Source organism: Rana temporaria, chromosome 3 (assembly GCF_905171775.1).
Source record: "Rana temporaria chromosome 3, aRanTem1.1, whole genome shotgun sequence".
NCBI classification, from domain to species: domain Eukaryota; kingdom Metazoa; phylum Chordata; class Amphibia; order Anura; family Ranidae; genus Rana; species Rana temporaria.
This window is the reverse complement of record NC_053491.1, coordinates 452,305,264-452,326,366: the sequence shown is the minus strand read 5'-3', so window position 1 is coordinate 452,326,366 and position 21,103 is coordinate 452,305,264. Positions and strand designations below refer to the sequence as shown.

The window sequence follows — 21,103 nt, the reverse complement described above, 5'->3', positions numbered from 1 at the left end:
TTATTGACATTCAGCAGCTAGCAGGTGAGCTGTAATTTACAATGATAGTCTGGTCGTAGGGATCATTAGTGCGTAGGTAATTTGTCATGACTGACAATGGATCTACATCACTGAACTACTTGATTGGTGTTAGAATTACATTGAAGGGCAATGTTTATTTATTTAATTTGTTTACGAATGACTTTTACTATGGAGTTCTTGTGTTAATTTATTATTTAAATTTTTGTTTTGTGAATGAGTAACAAGATGTGCCCCATTCTTGTTTACCTAGAATGGACAAATGAACACCTGGGCCACCCTTTATTTTAAAGGAGTCTTCCATATTCCAATAATTCCTGGTCCTCGAATACCCCCACATCCACTGGGCCATGGGTGTGGGGATGAGGCCCTTAGGGCTCATTTACATTTACTTCGACTTCAACAAACATTAACCACTTGATCACTGGGCATGTAAACCCCCTTAATAACCAGACCAATTTTCAGCTTTCGGTGCTCTCACAATTTGAATGACAATTACTCAGTCATACAACATTGTACCCAAATGAAATTTTCGTCCTTTTTTTCACACAAATAGAGCTTTCTTTTGGTGGTATTTAATCACCGTTGGTTTTTTTATTTTTTGCGCTATAAGAGAAAAAAGACTGAAAATTCTGTAAAAAAAAATGAATTTTTCTTTGTTTCTGTTAAAAAATTAAGCAAATTTAGTATTTTTTCTTTATTCTTTTGCATAAATGTGAAAGATTACGTTACGCCGAGTAAATAGATACCCAACATGTTACCCTTCAAAATTGCACACGCTCGTGGAATGGCGCCAAACTTCGCTACATAAAAATCCCCATAGGCGACGTTGCAGAGTATTGTGGGGTATTGCAGAGTATTTTGGGGTATTGCATAGTATGGGGGTATTGCAGAGTATGGGGGTATTGCAGAGTATTGTGGGTATTGCAGAGTATGGGGGTATTGCAGAGTATGGGGGTATTGCAGAGCATGGGGTATTGCAGAGTATTTATGTTATTGCAGAGTATTGCACAGGGAGAGATGGATGGCTGGATCTGTGACTGCATTTGTCACAGATCCAGCCCACAGCAGCTGCTGCTGCTTCCGCTCTCCCCCCTCTCCTCTCTCACACTGTACCGTTCGGTACAGAGAGGGGAGGGAGGAACCGGCGTCATCAAATGACGCCGGTTTGTTTACTAGTCATTGGACGGAGCGATCACGTGGTAAACCGCTGCTATCAGCGGCGATTTACCGTGCTCACGGACATTCCCGTGTGCGCGCCCCAGAGGGCGCGCGATTCTGGGAGGACGTCCATGGACGTCCTCCCAGAGTTAAGCAACCGCCTTGTAGACGTATTTCGTCTATAGGGCGGTTGTTAACTGGTTAAAGCACCTATCGCTTCAACATGCTTTTTTTTATGTGTTTTTGATGCTTCAGTGATGCTTCGTTGACACTTTGATGATGCTTCAATTATGCTTTTATAAGCTTTAATAAAACTTGGCAAATGCCATGTGTTAAAACTTGGTAAATGCCCTGTGTTGGTTTTTTATTTGTTTTAAAGGGGCCCAGTAGAACGCCAGCTCAGTATTACTCCCACTCAGCAGATCCCCAGCTCATTAGTACTCCTGTTTATCAGATCCCCAGCTCATTAGTACTCCTGTTTAGCAGATCCCCAGCTCATTCTACAATCGAGGCCAAATGTTTTGAGAATGACACAAATATTAATTTTCACAAAGTCTGCTGCTTCAGTGTTGTTAGATCTTTTTGTGAGATGTTACTATGGTATACTGAACTATAATTACAAGCATTTTATATGTGTCAAAAGCTTTTATTCACAATGACATTAAAGGAACACTAAAGGAAAACAAAATGTTGATTAAAATAACAAACATGTTATACTTACCTCCACTGTGCAGTTCGTTTTGCACAGAGTGTCCCGATCCACGTCTTCTGGGGTCTCTCGGTGGCTGTCTCTGGTCCTCCCTGCATGAACTACACACGTTCAAGCGAGAGAGCTTGCATTGTGTGTAGTCCGTACGGGTTCGCTCCCGTGATACAGCGAGCGGCCATAGCCGCTCACTGTATCACTCGCCCCCGCCCCTCGGCACGCCGCGTCACTGGATGTGATTGACAGCAGCACTAGCCAATGGCTGCGCTGCTCTCAATCCATCCGCTCTAGCCAATCAGCGGCCAGGCTGAGCGGCGAAGAGGATCTCGGGACCGAGCGCGGGACTTTAGAAGGGGTCAGGTAAGTATAACGGAGGGGGGAGGGGCTGGGGAGGCCGGTATACTCTGAAGTTTTTTCACCTTAATGCATAGAATGCATTAAGGTGAAAAAACTTTTTCCTTTACAACTCCTTTAAGTTTATGCAAAGAGTCAATATTTGCAGCATTGACCCTTCTTTTCAAGACCTGTGTAACTCGCCCTGGCATGCTGTCAATCAACTTCTAGGCCACATCCTGACTGATGGCAACCCATTCATGCATAATCAATGCTTGGAGTTTGTCAGAATTTGTGTGTGTGTGTGGGGGGGGGGGGGGGGTTTTTTTCACCCACCTCTTGAGGATTGACCACAAGTTCTCAATGGGATTAAGGTCTGGGGAGTTTCCTGGGAATGAACCCAAAATTTTGATGATTTGTTCCCCAATCCACTTAGTTATCAGTTTTGCCTTATGGCAAGGTGCTCCATCATGCTGGAAAAGGCATTGTTCATCACCAAACTGTTCTTGGATGGTTGGGAAAAGTTGCTCTCGGAGGATGTTTTTGTACCATTTTTTATTCATGGCTGTGTTCTTAGGCAAAATTGTGAGTGAGCCCAATCCCTTGGCTGAGAAACAACTCCACACATGAATGCACATGAATGGTCTCAGAATGCTTTACTGTTGGCAGGACACAGGACTGATGGTAGCGCCCACCTATTCTTCTCCGGACAAGGTTTTTTTTCGGATGCCCAAAGAAATCTGGAAGGTGATTCATACCTTTTGCAGAACATCAGTCTGTTCCTGATGTTTTTCCTGGAGAGAAGTGGCTTCTTTGCTATCCTTCTTGACACCAGGCCATCCTCCAAAAGTCTTCGCCTCATTGTGCAGGCAGATGCACTCACACATACCTAATGCTATTCCTGAGGAAGCTCTGCGCGGGTGGTGTCCCGATCCCGCAGCTCAGTCAAATGTAGGAGACGGTCCTGGCACTTCCTGGACTTTCTTGGGCGCCCTGAAGTCTTCTTCGCAAATGTAGTAGAACGTTTTTTTCTGGGATTAGATTCATTTTCATGGCAAAGAGGGACTTTGCAATTAATTGCAATTCATCTGATCACTCTTCATAACATTATGGAGTATATGCAAATTGCCATCATAAAAACTGAGGCAGCAGACTTTGTGAAAATTTACATTTGTGTCATTCTCAAAACTTTTAGCCACGGCTGTACATTTTGAAGCAAGGGTAAACAAGCCCTTATCCTCATGTACATGGAGATAAGGTGCCTTGTCACGGGGTAGTAAATAAACACACAGACACTAAAAGAGAATGCCATTTATTAAAACAAAAGTAAAAAAATAAACGTCCTTTGATGTAAATCCAATGGCAATCGTATTGTTCAGCAATATAGATCCATAGTCAATCACGATGAATGTTGCTCTGAGGGCACGTTAACCTAGGCCATGAATCTCTCTTGCTACCCCCCCAGCAAGGTAACCTCCCAATGTTGAGGGCATGTAGCCTGGTATGGCCCAGGAGGGCAGTGGAGCTCCCACTTGCCCCCCTTTCTGGCCAGTCATGCTGCACGCCTGGATTAATTATGGTATAAACTTTTGGGGTACCACATTCCAATTTTTTTTTTGTTATAGATTTTGTTCAGGGCTCCCCCTATGTATCTATATCAATAAGGGTGAATAAGGGTCTGATATAGATATTGAGGTGGACCCCACACCAGTTTTTTTTTCAATCTTAAAGCGACAGTACACATCATTACAAAACATGTGTACTGTTCCATTAAAAAAAAAAAAAAATTTTGTGGGGTCCCCCACTAAATCATTACCAAGACCCCCCCCATAATAAAAAGGTGTATTTGTGTGCAAAGCGATTAATTTATGTTCTAACGCCCCCATACTGTCTTTCTTTTCTGTTTTATTCTAAGACAGCTATCACATGCCTTTTAATATCCCTTTATTTCAGCCTGAAGGAGTTCGTAAGGTGGAAACCATACTGTCTGAAGACCTGGAGCCAGAGCGCAAAGGCAGAAGTAAGTGCAAAAATGTGAACCCTGTGGCAACAGGAAAAAAAACACTGAAAGTACAATTATCTCTGCAAATTTCAGGTTAGCTTTTTGTACAGCACCTTAAGAGCCCCCAAAACTCCTAAAACTCCTTTTCCCAGGTCATTATGGACCCATTGTAATGGGCAGGGTCACTAACCAACGGGAGAAGGGCAGTTCTCCCAACACTGTGGTTTGATATTTTGGTGTTCCAGATCACCACCAAGCCAACTTTGCAAAAAAGGCAAACAAAAGCTTCTTCTTTTTACCATAAAATAAACAAGAGTCCATCACTTGGGACACAAAAACAACCTTCGGCTCACGACCGGTATAAACTTTTCCCACAACAGGGTTTCAAAGACTTCGTCTGCTCCAGGGGTCCAGAAAAGTCACAAGAGCCCAGGCAGCGTCCCAGTAGCCAGACAATCCACAACCCTCCTGTTCCACTCAACACCTCATGTACATCTGGTTGGCTACTTCCTGCCTTTTTCAGCCCTCTCTCACAAGCAGGTTAACTTTTCAGGTCCAAGATACCCATAGTCAGGGTTGGAAGCTCTTTCCCACTCAAGATCTTTCTGAGCTTCCAAATGCTAGGATCCATATGAGAACTTGCAAGTCGGTTTCCCCCTTTGCTGGATCACCCTTTACTCTACATGGGTGAGAATTCCTGAGTACTCTACAATGCTTTTTGTCATGGCTGCTTAAAGGGACCTCAACCCATACAAAGGACACACATACTTCCCATCCGGTACCCATCTCTGATGTACTGTACACTATATAATAGTTAAACTATACTTAATACTTAATAGCCAAAACCTCTCCACTCATGGCAGCTTAAAGCTGAACTCAAGGCACAAAAAACAATAATTTAAAGGGTAAGACCACCTTTTCACACAAATGAATAGGTGAACTGATTCCAAATATTCTGGACAGATATGGCCACTGTGAAGCCCCGTGCTACTGATGTAACAGACTGTACACTGCAATGCACAGCCCCGGAGTGAGTATCCTCATAATGCTCGCAATGGCAAGCACAGATTGGTCTGTGTAACTGGATTTGATACTTGTTTAGACTGTCACACAGAAGCCTTTAGATGTTCTTTAATACATGAATATTAAATATATAAACGGCACTTGCCACCAATACTTATTTTTCAAGCTTTGTAGGTAAGCATTTAAATCTCGGTAAGGAACTCAACAATAAACCAACCTAAGTGTAATAGGTTAAAGAGGGTGCCAAAGAAAAAAATCCTTAGGCGTTCAAAGTCTTTAATGTGTAACTGGTTACAACAAGCAGGGTAAAATACATCCAATGTGTTTTGGGGGCCCCTTCATCGTGTGGCTTCATTGCCTGTCTTTTGCCTTGTTTTTTTTTTTAATCAGTTAAACAATAAAGACTTTGGATTCCTAAGGATTTTTCATTTGGCATTCTCTTTGGCCTATTACATGTCTCAACTCGGGTGAATGTCCTCTCCTGGAGGAGTTCTCGTATTTTTGGTGAGCTGCCAAATATAAGCCAAGTTGGCTCAAGTAATGACTTTGACAAATGATCTAATGCTTTTATACACACACACAAAAATAATAGCAAAAAATAAATAAAAAATCTGTCTGGAATTTGTCTTTAGGAAGATCAGTTTGTTTTATAATACTGTAGATTTAGGCAATGGTTGGGCAGCAGCCTGCACTGTGAACCCTAAATGGAGACAGTAAATGTACTTACTATACACTGAATGTTCCTCTTTGATCTTTGTAGGTGGAGAGCAGGTAGTGAATGTCAAATCACTCAAGAATAAGAAGATCGCTCCACAGTCGTCTATTTCACTCATCGTCAATGTAAAAGGTTATGTATCTCCCAATAATTTTTTTTGGGTGGGGCTACTTTAAACACTTTGGCCCGGATTCACAGAGAGCCGGCGCACATTACGCCCCCGTAGCGCAAATAAGATACGCTACGCCGATGCAGCGCAGAGAGGCAAGCATGGAATATACAAAGCCATTGCTCCTAAAACTGCGCTGGGTTTCTAAGGCGTAAGCCGGTGTAGGTGGAAATGGGCGTGAGCCATGCAAATGAGGCGTGACCCCATGCAAATGATGGGCCGAGCGCCAGACAGATACTTATTACTAACGGCGCATGCGCCATCCCGTGGACGCATCCCCGTGCACATGCTCAGAATCACGTCAGAACAACTGCCTAAGATACGTCGGATCACTGTCTACGGCGTGAACGTAACCTACGCCCAGCCAGACACACATCCAATGTAAACTACATAGACTTGGGTTCCCTGGTGCAGCCCTTTGCATGGATGCTGCTGAGTTACACCTCCTTTATGGGGCATAACTTTACACCGGACGTATAACTTACGCGCACTGTGTCGAAAGCAACGTACGTTCGTGAATCGGCAAATTTTCCTCATTTGCATATTTGAATGGCTGATCAATGGGAGGGTAAATATGCACCCAACGTAAATGTACGACCACCCTACGCCGGCCTAAGCAAGTTACATCGGAAGGCTGAAGCCTTTTTTTAGGCGTATCTTAGTTTGTGGGTTCGGCGCACAGATACGACGGCGCACATTTGCACTTACGTCGGCATATATTGAGAAACGTCGGCGTAAGTGCTTTGTGAATCCGGGCCTATATGTCTGGGACAATTGTTTTAATTTTTAACGCACAGTTTAAAATCAGCATTATTTGCTTGAAAATTGATAATTCAATAATTGCAGCTCTTCGATCCTAGATAAAAATATAAAATTCAGTGTCAATATGCAAAATCACATATACAGTACCTTGAAAAAGTATTCATACCCCTTGAAATTTTCTACATTTTGTCATGTAACAACAAAAAACGTAAATGTATTTTATTGGGATTTTATGTGATAGACCAACACAAAGTGGCGAGTCAATACTTTATAGAACCACTCTATGCTGCAATTACAGCTGCAAGTCTTTTTGGGGATGTCTCTACCAGCTTTGCACATCAAGAGAGGGACATTTTTGCCCATTCTTCTTTGCAAGCTCTGTCAGATTGTATAGAAAGTGTCTGTGAGCAGCAATTTTCAAGTGTTTAAATTTGAAATCCTCCTGCACAACATGGCAGTCACATCTAAAGCTGTGGGATCCTCCGGCTCTGGAATAGAAAGGTGGGTGATGTGGAGTAACATCTAAAGTGTAAAGAAAAGATTGAATCCTAAAAGCGCAGATCTGGATATTGCTGCGCAGTGGCAAATACTGTGAAAGTGAGCTACCCCTGCGTGGGGTGAGTAATTCCGGTGAGCGCATCACCTATAGGGGGCATTGTAAGAAGCATAGAGGAACATGTTTGAAGAGTACCTGTGACTTTTTTGAAAATTTCTCTGATTAATGCTCTCCTTGCCCGGTCTGTCAGTTTAGGTGGACGGCCATGTCTTGGTAGGTTTGCAGTTGTGGCATACGCTTTCCATTTTCAGATGATGGATTAAACAGTGCTCCATGAGATGTTCAAAGCTTTTAATATTTTTTTTATAACCTAACCTGTCTGGTGTGTTCCTTTGCCTTCACTAAGGTTCTCAAACAAACCTCTGAGGGCTTCACGGAACAGCTGGATTTATACTGAGATTAAATTAAACACAGGTAGACTCTCTTTACTAATTAGGTGACTTTTGAAGGCAATTGGATCCACTAGATTTTAGTTAGGGGTATCGAAGTAGGGGCTCAATACAAATCCACGACACACTTTTCAGATATTTATTTGTAAAAAATAAAAAAAAAACATTTATCATTTTCCTTTGACATCACAATTATGTGCAACTTTGTGTTGGTCTATCACATTAAATCCCAATATACCGTATTTATCTGCCTATAGCGCGCACCAGCGTATAGCGCGCACCCCCTAATCTAGACGTGAAATTCCTGGATTTTTTTTTTTATTACTTACAGTTTTGGTGTCTTGCCCAGCGTCCATCGGTGGCCTTGTCTGGTCTGGCGTCCATCTGCGGCCTTCGTGATGTCCTCCCCGCTTCCCCCGCTTCCCGCACTGTGTTTGAACGCCTCCGTCGCTGACATATACCGAGCGCAGTACACTCGGGCACGCTCGGCTCCTCTCGCATAACCGCGAGGGGAGCCGAGCCTGGCCGAGTGTACCCGAGTGTACTGCGCTCGGTATATGTCGTCTGCGGCATTCAAACACAGCGCGGGAACCGAGTATCGGCGTATATCGCGCACCGACGATTTTGCCCTGATTTTAAGGGCAAAAAAGTGTGCGGTATACGCCGATAAATACGGTAATACATTTACGTTTTTGGTTGTAACATGACAAAATTTGGAAAATTGGGGTGTGAATACTTTTTCAAGGCACTGTATGAATCTTTAACAACAAAGCCCATAAATTCCTTGTGATGATCCAAAAGTCCAGAAAATGAAAATCCATGTGTATCACATGTGTAACAGCATAAGGAATATCACCACGTGAACTCCCATTTACCAAACTTATGAAATGCGCACTCACCCTGCAAAAGCGGCAGCTGAAAAAAGCTTATGGCTGTAGCTTCAGTATAAGGGCTGCCATTGCAAACCTACTGAAAATCCTATGGGCCAGATTCACAAAAGAGATACGACGGTGTATCTCCTGATACTCTGTCGTATCTCTGTGATCCGCCCGTCCTAACTATGCGGCTGATTCATAGAATCAGTTACGCATAGCTAGCCCTAAGATCCAACAGGTGTAATTGACTTACACTGTCGGATCTTAAGGATGCAATTCTAGGCCGGCCGCTAGGTGTCGAGGCCATTGCAGTCGGCGTAGAATATGCAAATGACTAGTTACGGCGAATTCCCGAACATCCGCGCTGCCAGTCGATCTAACTTTACGTTGTTTCCGTTGAGATACGCCGCGTAAAATTAGGGCTGAGCCCTAGGTGTTCTAAGCCATGTTAAGTATGGCCGTCGTTCCCGCGTCAAAATTAAAAAAACCATGTCGTTTGCGTAAGTCGTCCGTGAATGGCACTGGACGCCATTTACGTAAACGTCGAAACAAATGGCGTCCGTGCGACGTCATTTAGCGCAATGCACGTCGGGTAATTTTCCCGACGGAGCATGTGCAGGACGTTCGGCGAGGGAACGCGCCTAATTTAAATGGTGCCCGTCCCATTTGAATTAGGCGGGCTTGCGCCGAGCAGATTTACGTTACACCGCCGCAAGTTTACAGGTAAGAGCTTTGTGAATCAGGCACTTACACTGTAAACCTGCGGCGGTGTAACGTAAATCACATATGTTAGGCCCCGTACACACGAGAGGATCGATCCGCTAGAATTGATCCGCGGACCGGCTCCAGCGGATAGATCCCCTGGTGTGTACGATCCAGCGGATCTGTTTCCGCTGATTTTTGTCCCCGGGGATGGATTTCCAGCGGATCAAAATTTCTTGACATGCTAAGAAATCGATCCGCTGGAATCCATTTCAACGGATTGATCCGCTGGTCTGTACAGACTCACCGGATCAATCCGTCCGAATCCATCCCCCGCATGCGTCGTAATGATTCGACGCATGCGTGGAATTCCTTATATGACAGCGTCGCGATGATGACGCGGCGACGGCGCGACACGTCACCGCGGACGGAATTTCGCGGGGATTTCGATCTCATGGTTAGTACAACCATGAGATCAAAATCCGGGGGACCGTTTCCGCGGATAAATCCTCTCGTGTGTACCCGGCCTTACGCTGCCGTGGAGCAACGTAATTCTTTCAGAATCTGGCCCTATATGCCTGGCTATTTTTGACTTTGGTATGTTAAGTCACAGTCCCAGAACAAAGGTGCTGTATATGGGTGTCGAAAAGAGCCAGATCTAGCTATCTCTATATTTGTTCTTGGCCATCAACTCAAACAGCATTGAAGTTAGAGCATCAGAATGCCAGCCAGAGAAATAGAAAATGTGTATATCCAGGGCGCTCCATGCATTTGAATCCTGACAGATAAAGTCTGTGTTGGAGAGGGTAGCAAATCTTCACACACTTTAGGCAGCACTCAGGGAGACAAGCAATCTCTAATGGAAACAGAAAAACAAACAAGGCGCCTCTAAGTGCAGAAGTATAAAACTTTTAATATCCCCTAAAGGGGTTAAAAACACTTACAAGATGGTGGATGAAACAGGCATGTAGCAGATGTTCCAGTGGCAGGGCAGTCCCAGTCTGGGATGGTAAAGCTTCCAGGGAAGTCCACGAGATTGGCTGTTACCATCACAGACTGAAGTTGGCTGTTTACCATCACAAACTGGGACTGCCCTGCCACTGGAACTTCGCCTGGACGCACTTACCTGCTACATGCCTGTTTCATCCACCATCTTGTAAGTGTTTTTAACCCCTTTAGGGGATATTAAAAGTTTTATACTTCTGCACTTAGAGGCGCCTTGTTTGTTTTTCTTTTTCAGCCAGGGAAATAGCATTCTTAACCACTTCATTACTGGGCACTTAAACCCCCTTCCTGCCCAGACCAATTTTCAGCTTTCAGCGCTGACACATTTTGAATGACAATTGCGCGGTCATACAACACTGTACCCAAATTATATTTTTATCATTTTTCCCCCACAAATAAAGCTTTCTTTTGGTGGTATTTGATCATCTCTGCGATTTAATTTGTTTGCGCTATAAACAAAAAAAGACAGAAGATTTAAAAACACACAATATTTTTTACTTTTTGTTATAATAATATCCCAATTTAAAAAAAATAAAAAAAAACACACAATATTTTTTACTTTTTGTTATAATAATATCCCAATTTAAAAAAAAAAAAAAAAAATTCTCGGTTTAGGCCGATACGTATTCTTCTACATATTTTTGTTAAAAAAAATCGCAATTAGCGTATATTGATTGGTTTGCGCAAAAGTTCTAGCGCCTACAAAATGGGGGATAGATTTATGATTTGTTTTTTATTTTTTACTAGTAATGGCGGTAATCTGCGATTTTTTTGTCAGTCCTGCGATATTGCGGCGGACATATTGGACACTTTTGACACAATTTTGGGACCATTCACATTTATACAGCGATCAGTGCTATAAAAATGCACTAATTACTGTGTAAATGTGACTGGCAGTGAAGGGGTTAACACTAGGGGGTGAGGAAGGAATTAAATGTATTTCCTGGGTGTGTTCTAACTGTGTGTGGAGGGGGACTGACTGGGGGAGGTGACCGATGCTGTGTCCCTATGTACAAGTGACACAGCATCAGTCTTCTCTCCCTGACAGGACATGGATGTCTGTGTTTACACACAGAGATCCACGTCCCTGCTCTGTCACTGCCGATCGCGGGACATCGCGACCGCCAGGCACGCGCATCGGCATCCCAGCGATGCGCCAGGCACAGTGTTTCCCCGCTGCGCGCCCCCCGGAGGACGTCCAGGGACGTCCACCCGGCACTTGAGAGCCGCGCTGAGGACGTCTTTCGTCTATAGCGCGGCTCTCTAGTAGTTAGTAATGGCAGCTTCCATTAATCTCTTATGACAGTGTCCTTTTAATTACTTAATGTATTCATTCAATAGGAAAATCTACTCCTTTGATGCTATGTTCACTAAACAATTAAGTAACGGACTAATGGTACTTGACAGTTTCACAGAATCAGGCTTTATAATGAATCTGAAGGAAGATGCTATCGGTGCACAAACCACAAATATGTCTCTATTGTTTTAGTTTGCTGCAATCCGATGTATGCCACCCTAGAGTGGAATATTTGTATTATAACCAGTTGTGGATTGCGCTAACTCCAATGCCAATTTAAATAATATCTTATTGTGCCAAGTACATAAATTATGTAGATAAATATGCCCTGCTTTTCGTAAAAAAAAAAAAAACTACAACGAATGCTCCCAATACCTACTCCTAAATCAATATAATGTGCCATACAAATCAAATGCAAACAGTATCAAAGAAATCTTTTAGGTCCCGATATACAATGTTCCCCAAAAGGTCAATTGGTGAATCAATCAAGTATAGATGCAAAAAAAAACCTGTGCAATATGGTCAGTTTTTGCCAAAGATTAAAGTGCAAATGCAAATAGAAATATAAAACAAACACAGTAGGTGCATTTATTGTCTTCCACCTTATTCCACTGAGTACATAGTGCAGTGTGCAAATAGATTTTTGGTGTGAAATGACAAATATGATGAATGTCCTTAATGAATGATCACTCCTTTCACTGCTGATCCTTATTTGGTAGTTTGGTGTTTCTACTTCCACCCTTAAAGTGCTTTGCCACCATCACCTAGTGAAAATGAACACTCACCAGATGGATATACTGTAAGTGTGCACCTTTGGTTCATTACAGGATAACCACCCTAAGTGAGTGAGTGAGCGAGAAATTTATATAGCGCTACATATGCGAACTGAATCGCCTCAGGGCGCTTAGTATCCATTCCCTACTGTATTTTGATTCAGAATAGATGGGTTTTGAGTCTATTCCTGAAGGCCTGGTGATTCACCTCCATTTAGATGCTAGTTGGTAGTCCGTCCCATAGTCTAGGTCCTTGGACTGCAAATCTTGGTTCTCCTTTGAACTTGTGTCTGGCCTTGGGTATCTGAAGTAGTTTTTGGTTGGTGGATCGGAGAACACGATGGGTGTTGTGGTATTTTATTTTTTCGCAAAGATATTGGGGGGCACTTTCTTGAACACACTTATGTGTCAGACAAAGTGCCTTAAATATAATTCTGTCTTTTACTGGTAACCAGTGAAGAGATCTAAGGGAGGGCGAGATTGATTCCCAGGGTTTTTTCCAAGTCACAAGTCATGCTGCCGTGTTTTGAACGACTTGTAGACAGGCGATTTGGTACTTTGGGAGTCCGAGGTAGAGGGCGTTTGCATAGTCGAGTCTTGAGTTGATTATTGTTCCTACCACGACCGCAGTGTCTTCTTTTGGGATAAAGGGAATGAGTTCACATAGCATGCGCAGCAGATGGTGGGATCCGCTGACTACTGAACTTATTTGTGCATCCATTGTCATGTGGGTGTCGAAAGTGACTCCGAGACTTTCTACTTTGGTGCTAGGGGCGATGGTTTGTCCCAGAATGGGCGGGGGTGTCCATGTTGTTGTCGGGGGTCTCTTTCTGTTGGCGTTGTAGCAATATGTCCACCAGCAGCCTTTCCCAACAGTCTGGTGGAAAGTTTGGCTCTAGTATTTCTCATAAAAAATGAATAGCCATAATGGTGCAGTATGTTACCACTATTTATTAAAACAGTTTAAAAACAGATTTTGCATAATGTTGAATAATTTTTAGACTTTTGAGGCTGCAATTAAATCAGATTTTTGATGATCCCAATCGTTGTGCTACTGCTGACGCAAAGTTGCATAGTTTACGGCAGGGTAAACGTTCTGTTGCTGAGTACACAGCTGAATTCAGACGTTGGATCACAGATACCACTTGGAACCCAGCAGCACAAAAAAGTCAGTACTGCCAAGGGCTTTCTGAACAGGTAAAAGATGAGCTTGCCAGAGTGGAGACTCCTAATGGTGTTGAGGCCTTCATCCAACTATGTATCGGAATTGATAAAAGACTTACAGAAAGGAGGAAGGAGAGGCTGGGAATGTGTGGAAGTAATGGTGGCATGCGTTTCTCTGCTAGTCAATTTGTTCAGAAGGATCCAAGAGTTTCTTCAGATTCTGACACAGCTGAACCTATGCAGGTTGATGCAATTAAGAGATCCATTTCTACTCAGGAGAAAGAGAGAAGACGTTCACAAAACCTGTGTTTATATTGTGGGGACTCTGGGCATTACCTGGTTAACTGTCTGAACAAGGTTAGAAGAACAATTGCGGTGACTAATGTGATTTTTGCATGAACAAATAAACTATATTACCCAGTCGATCTCCCCATTGATTCATGAAGAGGATAAAGTCAATTCTGTTTTATCCCATTTTATCATTCCTAATAAACTCATCTCTGATGGTATTAAAATTCCTTGCTCTGCTATGCTGGACTCTGGGGCTGGGGGGAACTTTGTGGACTTTGCCCACAGTAATAATATGCAAACAAGAAAAAAGTCTGCTCCCATCGGTATGGAGATGGTCGATGGTTCACCCTTAACTTCAAGACCTGTTACCCATGAGACAGTCCATTTGGTACTGCAATTTGAGGCTAATCATCATGAGACCATCAGTTTTCAGCTGATTACAACACTTAAATTTCCCGTCCTCCTAGGCATTCCCTGGTTTTCCACCCATAATCCCTCCATCAACTGGGAAGCACGGATTATAAACTTTACATCCCCCCCATTGCAGGGAATTCTGTAGAGAACCGTCAAACAAGCTCTTTGCCGGTCAAGGATTCACAGATGGATGTTGTAACTACGCAGTCATATGACAACCGGACTTCACAATATCATAAGTTCCCGGGATGTCTATGATAAGAAGAATGATGATCAGTTACCTACTCATTGCCCATATGATTGTCCCATCGAACTGCTCCCAGGGGCTGAAATACCTTTGGCCAACTTTTAAATCTTTCAGAACTTGAATTAAAAGTTCTCAGGGAATGGATTGATGAGAATATAGAGAAGGGCTTCATTAGACCTCAACGTCTCCTGCAGGGGCAGCCCTGTTCTTTGTTGCAAAGAAAGATTCCACCTTGAGTCCGTGCATTGACTACTGTGACCTTAATAAAATCACTATTAAATACTGCTATCCACTTCCTTTAATTTCTGAAATGTTGGAAAGACTCCACTCTGCCAAAGTCTTCACAAAACTAGACTTACGGGGGGCATATAACCTCATCCGCACGCGTCAAGGAGACAAATGGAAAACCGCCTTTAGAACCAGATATAGCCATGGTTATGCCTTTTGGCCTCTGCAACATCCCTGCCACTTTCCAACACTTCATCAGTGATGCTTTTCGAGACCTATTGGACCAGTTTGTGATTGCTTATCTGGATGATATTCTCATCTTTTCTAATTACCTGGAGGAACATCGCAAACATGTTTAAACTGTCTTTGAAAGGCTAAGGAAGAACCAACTTTATATTAAATTGGAGAAATGCGAGTTTGAACGAACCCAGATGCAGTTTCTGGGATATATTATTTCTCCTAAGGCCTAGTACACACGAGAGGATTTATCCGCGAATACGGTCCAACGGACCGTTTCCGCGGATAAATCCTCTCGAGGATTTCCGCGGATTTGGATCCGATGGAGTGTACTCACCATAGGATCGAAATCCGCGCCGAAATCCCATCGCGATGACGTGTCGCGACATGCGCGACGCTGTCATATAAGGAATTCCACGCATGCGTCGAATCATTACGACGCATGCGGGGGATCCATTCGGACGGATTGATTCGGTGAGTCTGTACAGACCAGCGGATCAATCCGTTGGGATGGATTCAAGCGGATAGATTTTAAAGCATGTCTTCAAATTTTTATCCGCTTGAAATCCATCCCAGGGGATAAAAATCAGCGGAAACAGATCCGCTGGATTGTACACACCAGGGGATCTATCGGCTGGAGTCGGTCCGCGGATCAATTCCAGCGGATGGATCCTCTCGTGTGTACGGGGCCTAAAAGAATTAGGCTGGGTTCACACTACTACACTACTTCCATCCTACTTTGCTCTGCTACATTGGTCCTACATTTATCCTACATTGCTCCTACATCCATCCTACTTTCATGAACAGGATACTACTTTGGTCCGACTTCAATGATATTCAATGGGTCTGAAGTAGGATCAATGTAGGACCAAAAGTAGTACAGGGAGCATTTTCAAAGTCGGACCGACTTGTGTAGGACGCTACAAGACGCTCTCATAGGGAAACATTGAACACAGAGCAAAGTAGGATGAAAGTAGTGTAGTAGTGTGAACCCAGCCTCAAGCATGGATCATGAGAAGATCAAAGCAGTGGTGGATTGGCCTGGTAATGTTAAAGAGATACAACAATTTGTTGGTTTGGCCAACTTCTACAGAAAATTCATAAGAAACTTCTCTAAAGTGATAGCACCAATTACACAGCTGAGAAAGAAAGGGATGCCCTTTGTGTGGTCAGCTGAGGCACAGATTGCTTTTATTAAGCTAAAGACTCTTCACTTCTGCATCAATATTGTTACATCTCGATCCTGAAGTGGATGCCTCAGACTCTGCTGTGGGAGCTATCCTTTCTCAGTGAAAAGGAGAAAAGATGCAGCTTCATCCTTGTACGTATTTCTCTTGCTTAAAGGGGTTGTAACGGAATTTTTTTTTTCATAATAAGCATCCTTTACCTGCAGACATTCCTCTTTTCACTTTCTCATTGTTCGTTTTTGCTCAGAAGTTGCTCTATTTCTTCTCTGTTCTGTTCACTTCCTGCTTGTCTGATTTTACTGACCACCGTGATGGGAGGCTTTACTGCGGTGGTCAGTAACGTGCTCACCCCCTCCTGGGAAATACATCTGTGAGGCAGGACGCTCTCTACGTGTTAGAGACCTCAAGGAGGTGTGAATTACTGGGCGTGCCGCAATTCATACTGGGAAATGTAGTACTTACATGAACAAACAAAGCAAACCAGGAAGTGAATGAGAGAACAGAAACTAGAACACCGGAGGTTATATAGATGAAGGAATTTAATAGGTATTTTCTTGTTTTTTAACAGAATCATTACACTATTCTGTCTGTCTACCTTGCAGACATTAATTCTAGGCAACATTTTTTTTTCCTTTAGTGACCCTTTAATGTCATCAGCCGTAAGAAATTATGACATCGGGAATAAGGAATTACTGGCAATTAAGGAAGCCTTTTCTGAATGGAGGCATCTGCTGGAAGGGGCTAAGCATCCAGTAATTGTTCTCAGTTCTCACTGGGGTGGATTCAGTAAGCAATTGCGTCTGCGTAACCATAGTTACGCAGCGCAATTGCTTAGTTGCGCCGGCGTATCGACTGCTCCTGATTCAGAAAGGTCGATACGCCGACTGCAGCCTAAGATATGACTGGCATAAGGCTCTTATGCCAGTCATATCGTAGGCTGCATTCTTACGATGGCCGCTAGGTGGCATTCCCGTAGTGGTCAGCGTAGAGTATGCAAATTGCATACTAAAGCCGATTCACAACCGTACACGCGCCCTGCGTACGCAGTTTACGTCGTTTGCGTTCTTCGGGTTCTGCGTAAGGCTGCTCCTGCTATCAGCAGGGGCAGCCAATGCTAAGTATACCCGTCGTTCCCGCGTCGCGATGTTTGAAAATTACGTCGTTTGCGTAAATGAATCGTGAATGGCGCTGGACACCATTTACGTTCACGTTAAAGCAAATGACGTCCTTGCGACGTCATTTGCCGCAATGCACGTCGGGAAAGTTTCCCGACGGAGCATGCGCACTACGTTCGGCGTGGGAACGCGCCTAATTTAAATGATCCACGCCCCCTACGGGATCATTTAAATTACGCGCGCTTACGCCGGCCATTTTTACGGAGCGCCCACGCAAATTACGGAGCTACTGCTTCGTGAATGAAGCGTAGCGCAGGTAATTTACGGAGGCGCAGCGTTAAAACGGTACGCTGCGCCTCCGTAAGAGGGCGCAAGTCGTACCTAAATCCACCCCACTGATCATAAAAATCTAGACAAGCACGTTGGTCACTGTTCTTTTCTCAGTTTCATTTTATCATCTCGTATCGATCTGGGTCAAGGAATGGTAAGGCCGATGCATTATGAAGAATGTTGACTGAACCATGGCAGGAAGACAACCCTGAATGTATGATTCTGCCTCAAAAGAACATCATAGGAGCCATGGGTTTCAAGACATTCTTGAGTCTTCTAAAGGAGGGGTATGAAAATGACACTCTTCTCAATCATCGGTCTGCAGATATTAACCTTGTGTACAAGAATGGCTTTTGGACTCATGCACATAGTCTCTATGTACCTGAATCTGCTCGGATTGAGGACCTCAAGTTGGTTCATGACTCAAAACTTGCTGGGCATTTTGGGATTTCCAAAACAGAAGAGCTCTTGTCACGTTCATTTTGGTGGCCCAGCTATAAAAAAGACGTCAAACACTATGTGGCCTCATGCCTTACCTGTGCACGCAGTAAGACTCCCCGAGCTTCTCCTTTGGGGTTGCTCCAGCCACTCCCTGTTCCATCAAGACCATGGGGCTCAATTTCTATTGACTTTGTGGTAGATTTACCTCCCTAAAAAGAAATAACCACTATCTTGGTTGTTGTTGACCGTATCACTAAGATAGCTCATTTTATATCTGTTAAGGGGGTACCTTCAGCTGAACAAACTGCTGAGTTAAAGGGGTTGTAAAGGTAAAAAATGTTTCACCCTAATGCTTTCTATGCATTAAGGTGGTAAAAAACTTCCAGTCCCCCCAGCCTCCCGTTTACTTACCTGACCCCTCGAAAGTCCCGAGCCGTGAACGCGCTGGCATCTTGGACAGCTTCCCGGCACATTCATTGGTCAATTGAAGCAGCGCAGCCATTGACTCGCACTGCTGTCAATCACAACCAATGACACAGGGGCGGGGCCGAGTGATACAGTTGGCGGCTATGGCCATCGGCTGCATCACGGGAGCGCGCCTGCAAGGACTCACTGCCATGCAAGCTCTCTCACATGAATGTGTGGAGTTCTTGCGGGGAGGACCAGAGACAGCCACCGAGGGACCCCAGAAGACGTGGATCGGGGCCACACTGTGCAAAACGAGCTGCACAGTGGAGGTAAGTATAATATGTTTACAAACCCTTTAAGGCTTCGAGAAGTATTTAAACTACATGGAATTCCTGACGATGTGGTGTCGGACAGAGAAGAACAGTTTACTTCAAAATTTTTGCTCAGCTTTAGGTGTAACAGTTAACCCGTGTTCTGCTTTTCATCCCCAGTCTAATGGTCAGACTGAAAAGTAGCAAAGGATGGATGGACGGCCACACACCAAAGAACTCTTGAGTTGTCTTTATTGAAGGAACATAAGCAAACACCGCAAATACACAGCAGGAATCAAAAACAGCCGACGTGTTTCACACTTAGTGCTTATTCATGGTCAGACTGAGAGGACCAATCAAACCTTGGAGCAGTACCTTGGAAGTTTTTTCAGTTATCTTCAAGATGACTGGGTGGATGATCTTTCTACAGCAGAGTTTGCATATAACAATTCTAAATATAGCTCCACTTCTCAAAGTCCTTTTTATTTAAACAACGGGTATCATCCATTATTTATTCCTGATCTCCCTATCTCAACTCCAATTCCTTCTGTTACCACCAGATTAACTACATTGCAGGAGATTCATGAGAAATTAATCAACACTTTGAAGGAGACTCAGGAATGTTACAAGAAGGCTGCTGAAATTTGAAGGTCCATGTTCCATCTGCAAAGCTAGGCCAGAAGTTTATAGTACCATTCAAGATGTCTGCTCAAATCAATCCGTTTACCTTTCGCTTAAAACTTCCTGATGAAAATTCACCCTGTTTTTCACATATCACTACTTAAAAAATTTAATAAAAATCCCTTTTCTGGAAGAATTCTTCCACCTCCTCCACCTTTTGAGGTACAGGGTGAAGTAGAATTTGTGGTAGAGAAAATTATTGATTCCAGGATCTTTAGGAAAAAGCTACAATATCTGGTCGAATGGAAAGGATATGGGCCAGAAGAAAATTCTTGGGAGCCTGAGGAGAACGTTCATGCCCCTAGATTAACAAGAGAATTCCACCAGAGGTTTCCTCACAAACCCAGCCCTAAGATGTCCAGAGGACGTCCTGAGAGGAGGGGAGTACTGTCAGGACCTGGGCTTGAACCTGGGACCTCATCTGTGTCTGGCATTGACTCTTCCCACTAAGATATCTGGGATGCTGGACAGTGCCCTGCCTGATCTGCTGGACAAACCTATCTGATCCATTGGACAACCCTGCCTTGAGTCTTGATTACTGTTAAACCTTGAACTCCTTGCTCCTCCCATGAACTTCCTATATACGCCTTGTCTCAGCACTTCCTCTTTGCCAGGTTATTGTGCCTTCTCAGCCAGTGCCTTTCTCTTGACTTCCCTGCTGCCATCTGTATTTTGCTACCACTCGTGATTGACCCTTGGCTTGTTTTTTGACTACTCTACTGCCTGATCCCAACCTGCAACCACTCGTGATTGACCTTTTGGCTTGTTTACTGACCACGCTGCTGTTTAATCCTTATCTGCACATCCAGTGCTGGGGTCCTGAGGAGAGTCCTGGAGTCTGGAGAAGAGCAGACAGAGGTAAGGAGGACTTGCACCAAGCTGGGGGGAGGGGGGTGTGAGTAGTGCGAGTAGTGCAGGAAGTAGGACTCCTACTGTAGGAGTTAGGTGGGTCTGTGTAGTAGGTCAGTGTAGGTGTAAGGTCAGTGGGTCAGTGTATGTGTCAGGTAGGTTTCGGGGGTCAGTGTAGTTGTCGGGTAGGTGTCGGGGGTCAGTGTAGTTGTCGGGGCTCTGTGTAGTTGTCGGGTAGGTGTTGGGAGTCAGTGTAGGTGTTGGGTAGGTGTCGGGTGTCAGTGTATGTGTCAGGGGTCAGTGTATGTGTCAGGTAGGTGTCGGGGGTGAGTGTGGGTGTCAGGGGTCAGTGTCGGGGGTGAGTGTAGGTGCCAGTCGGGGGTTGGGGGAGGGTGCCAGTCGGGGGTGAGTGTAGGTGCCAGTCGGGGGTGAGTGTAGTTGTCGGGGGTCAGTGTATGTGTCAGGTAGGTGTTGGGACTCAGTGTAGGTGTCGGGGGTTAGTGTAGGTGTCGGGGGTCAGTGTAGGTGTCGGGGGGTCAGTGTAGGTGTCGGGGGGTCAATGTAGGTGTCAGGGGGTCAGTGTAGGTGTCGGGGGGTCAGTGTAGGTGTCAGGTAGGTGTTGGGACTCAGTGTATGTGTCAGTGTAGGTGTCGGGGGTCAGTGTAGTTGTCGGGTAGTTGTCGGGGGTCAGTGTAGTTGTCGGGGCTCAGTGTA

The 21,103-nt window shown here is 44.2% G+C and overlaps 1 protein-coding gene across 1 annotated transcript in view; it reads left to right on the top strand.

The window, feature by feature from the left end:
* LOC120933439 (complement C3-like) overlaps positions 1 to 21,103 on the top strand; it is a 235,993-nt gene that overhangs the window by 89,767 nt on the left and 125,123 nt on the right. Inside the window, exons 22-23 of the mRNA XM_040346656.1 lie at positions 4,172 to 4,238; positions 6,004 to 6,090. Of these exons, the coding sequence (XP_040202590.1) occupies positions 4,172 to 4,238; positions 6,004 to 6,090 (154 nt within the window). The remainder of the gene's footprint in view (positions 1 to 4,171; positions 4,239 to 6,003; positions 6,091 to 21,103) is intronic.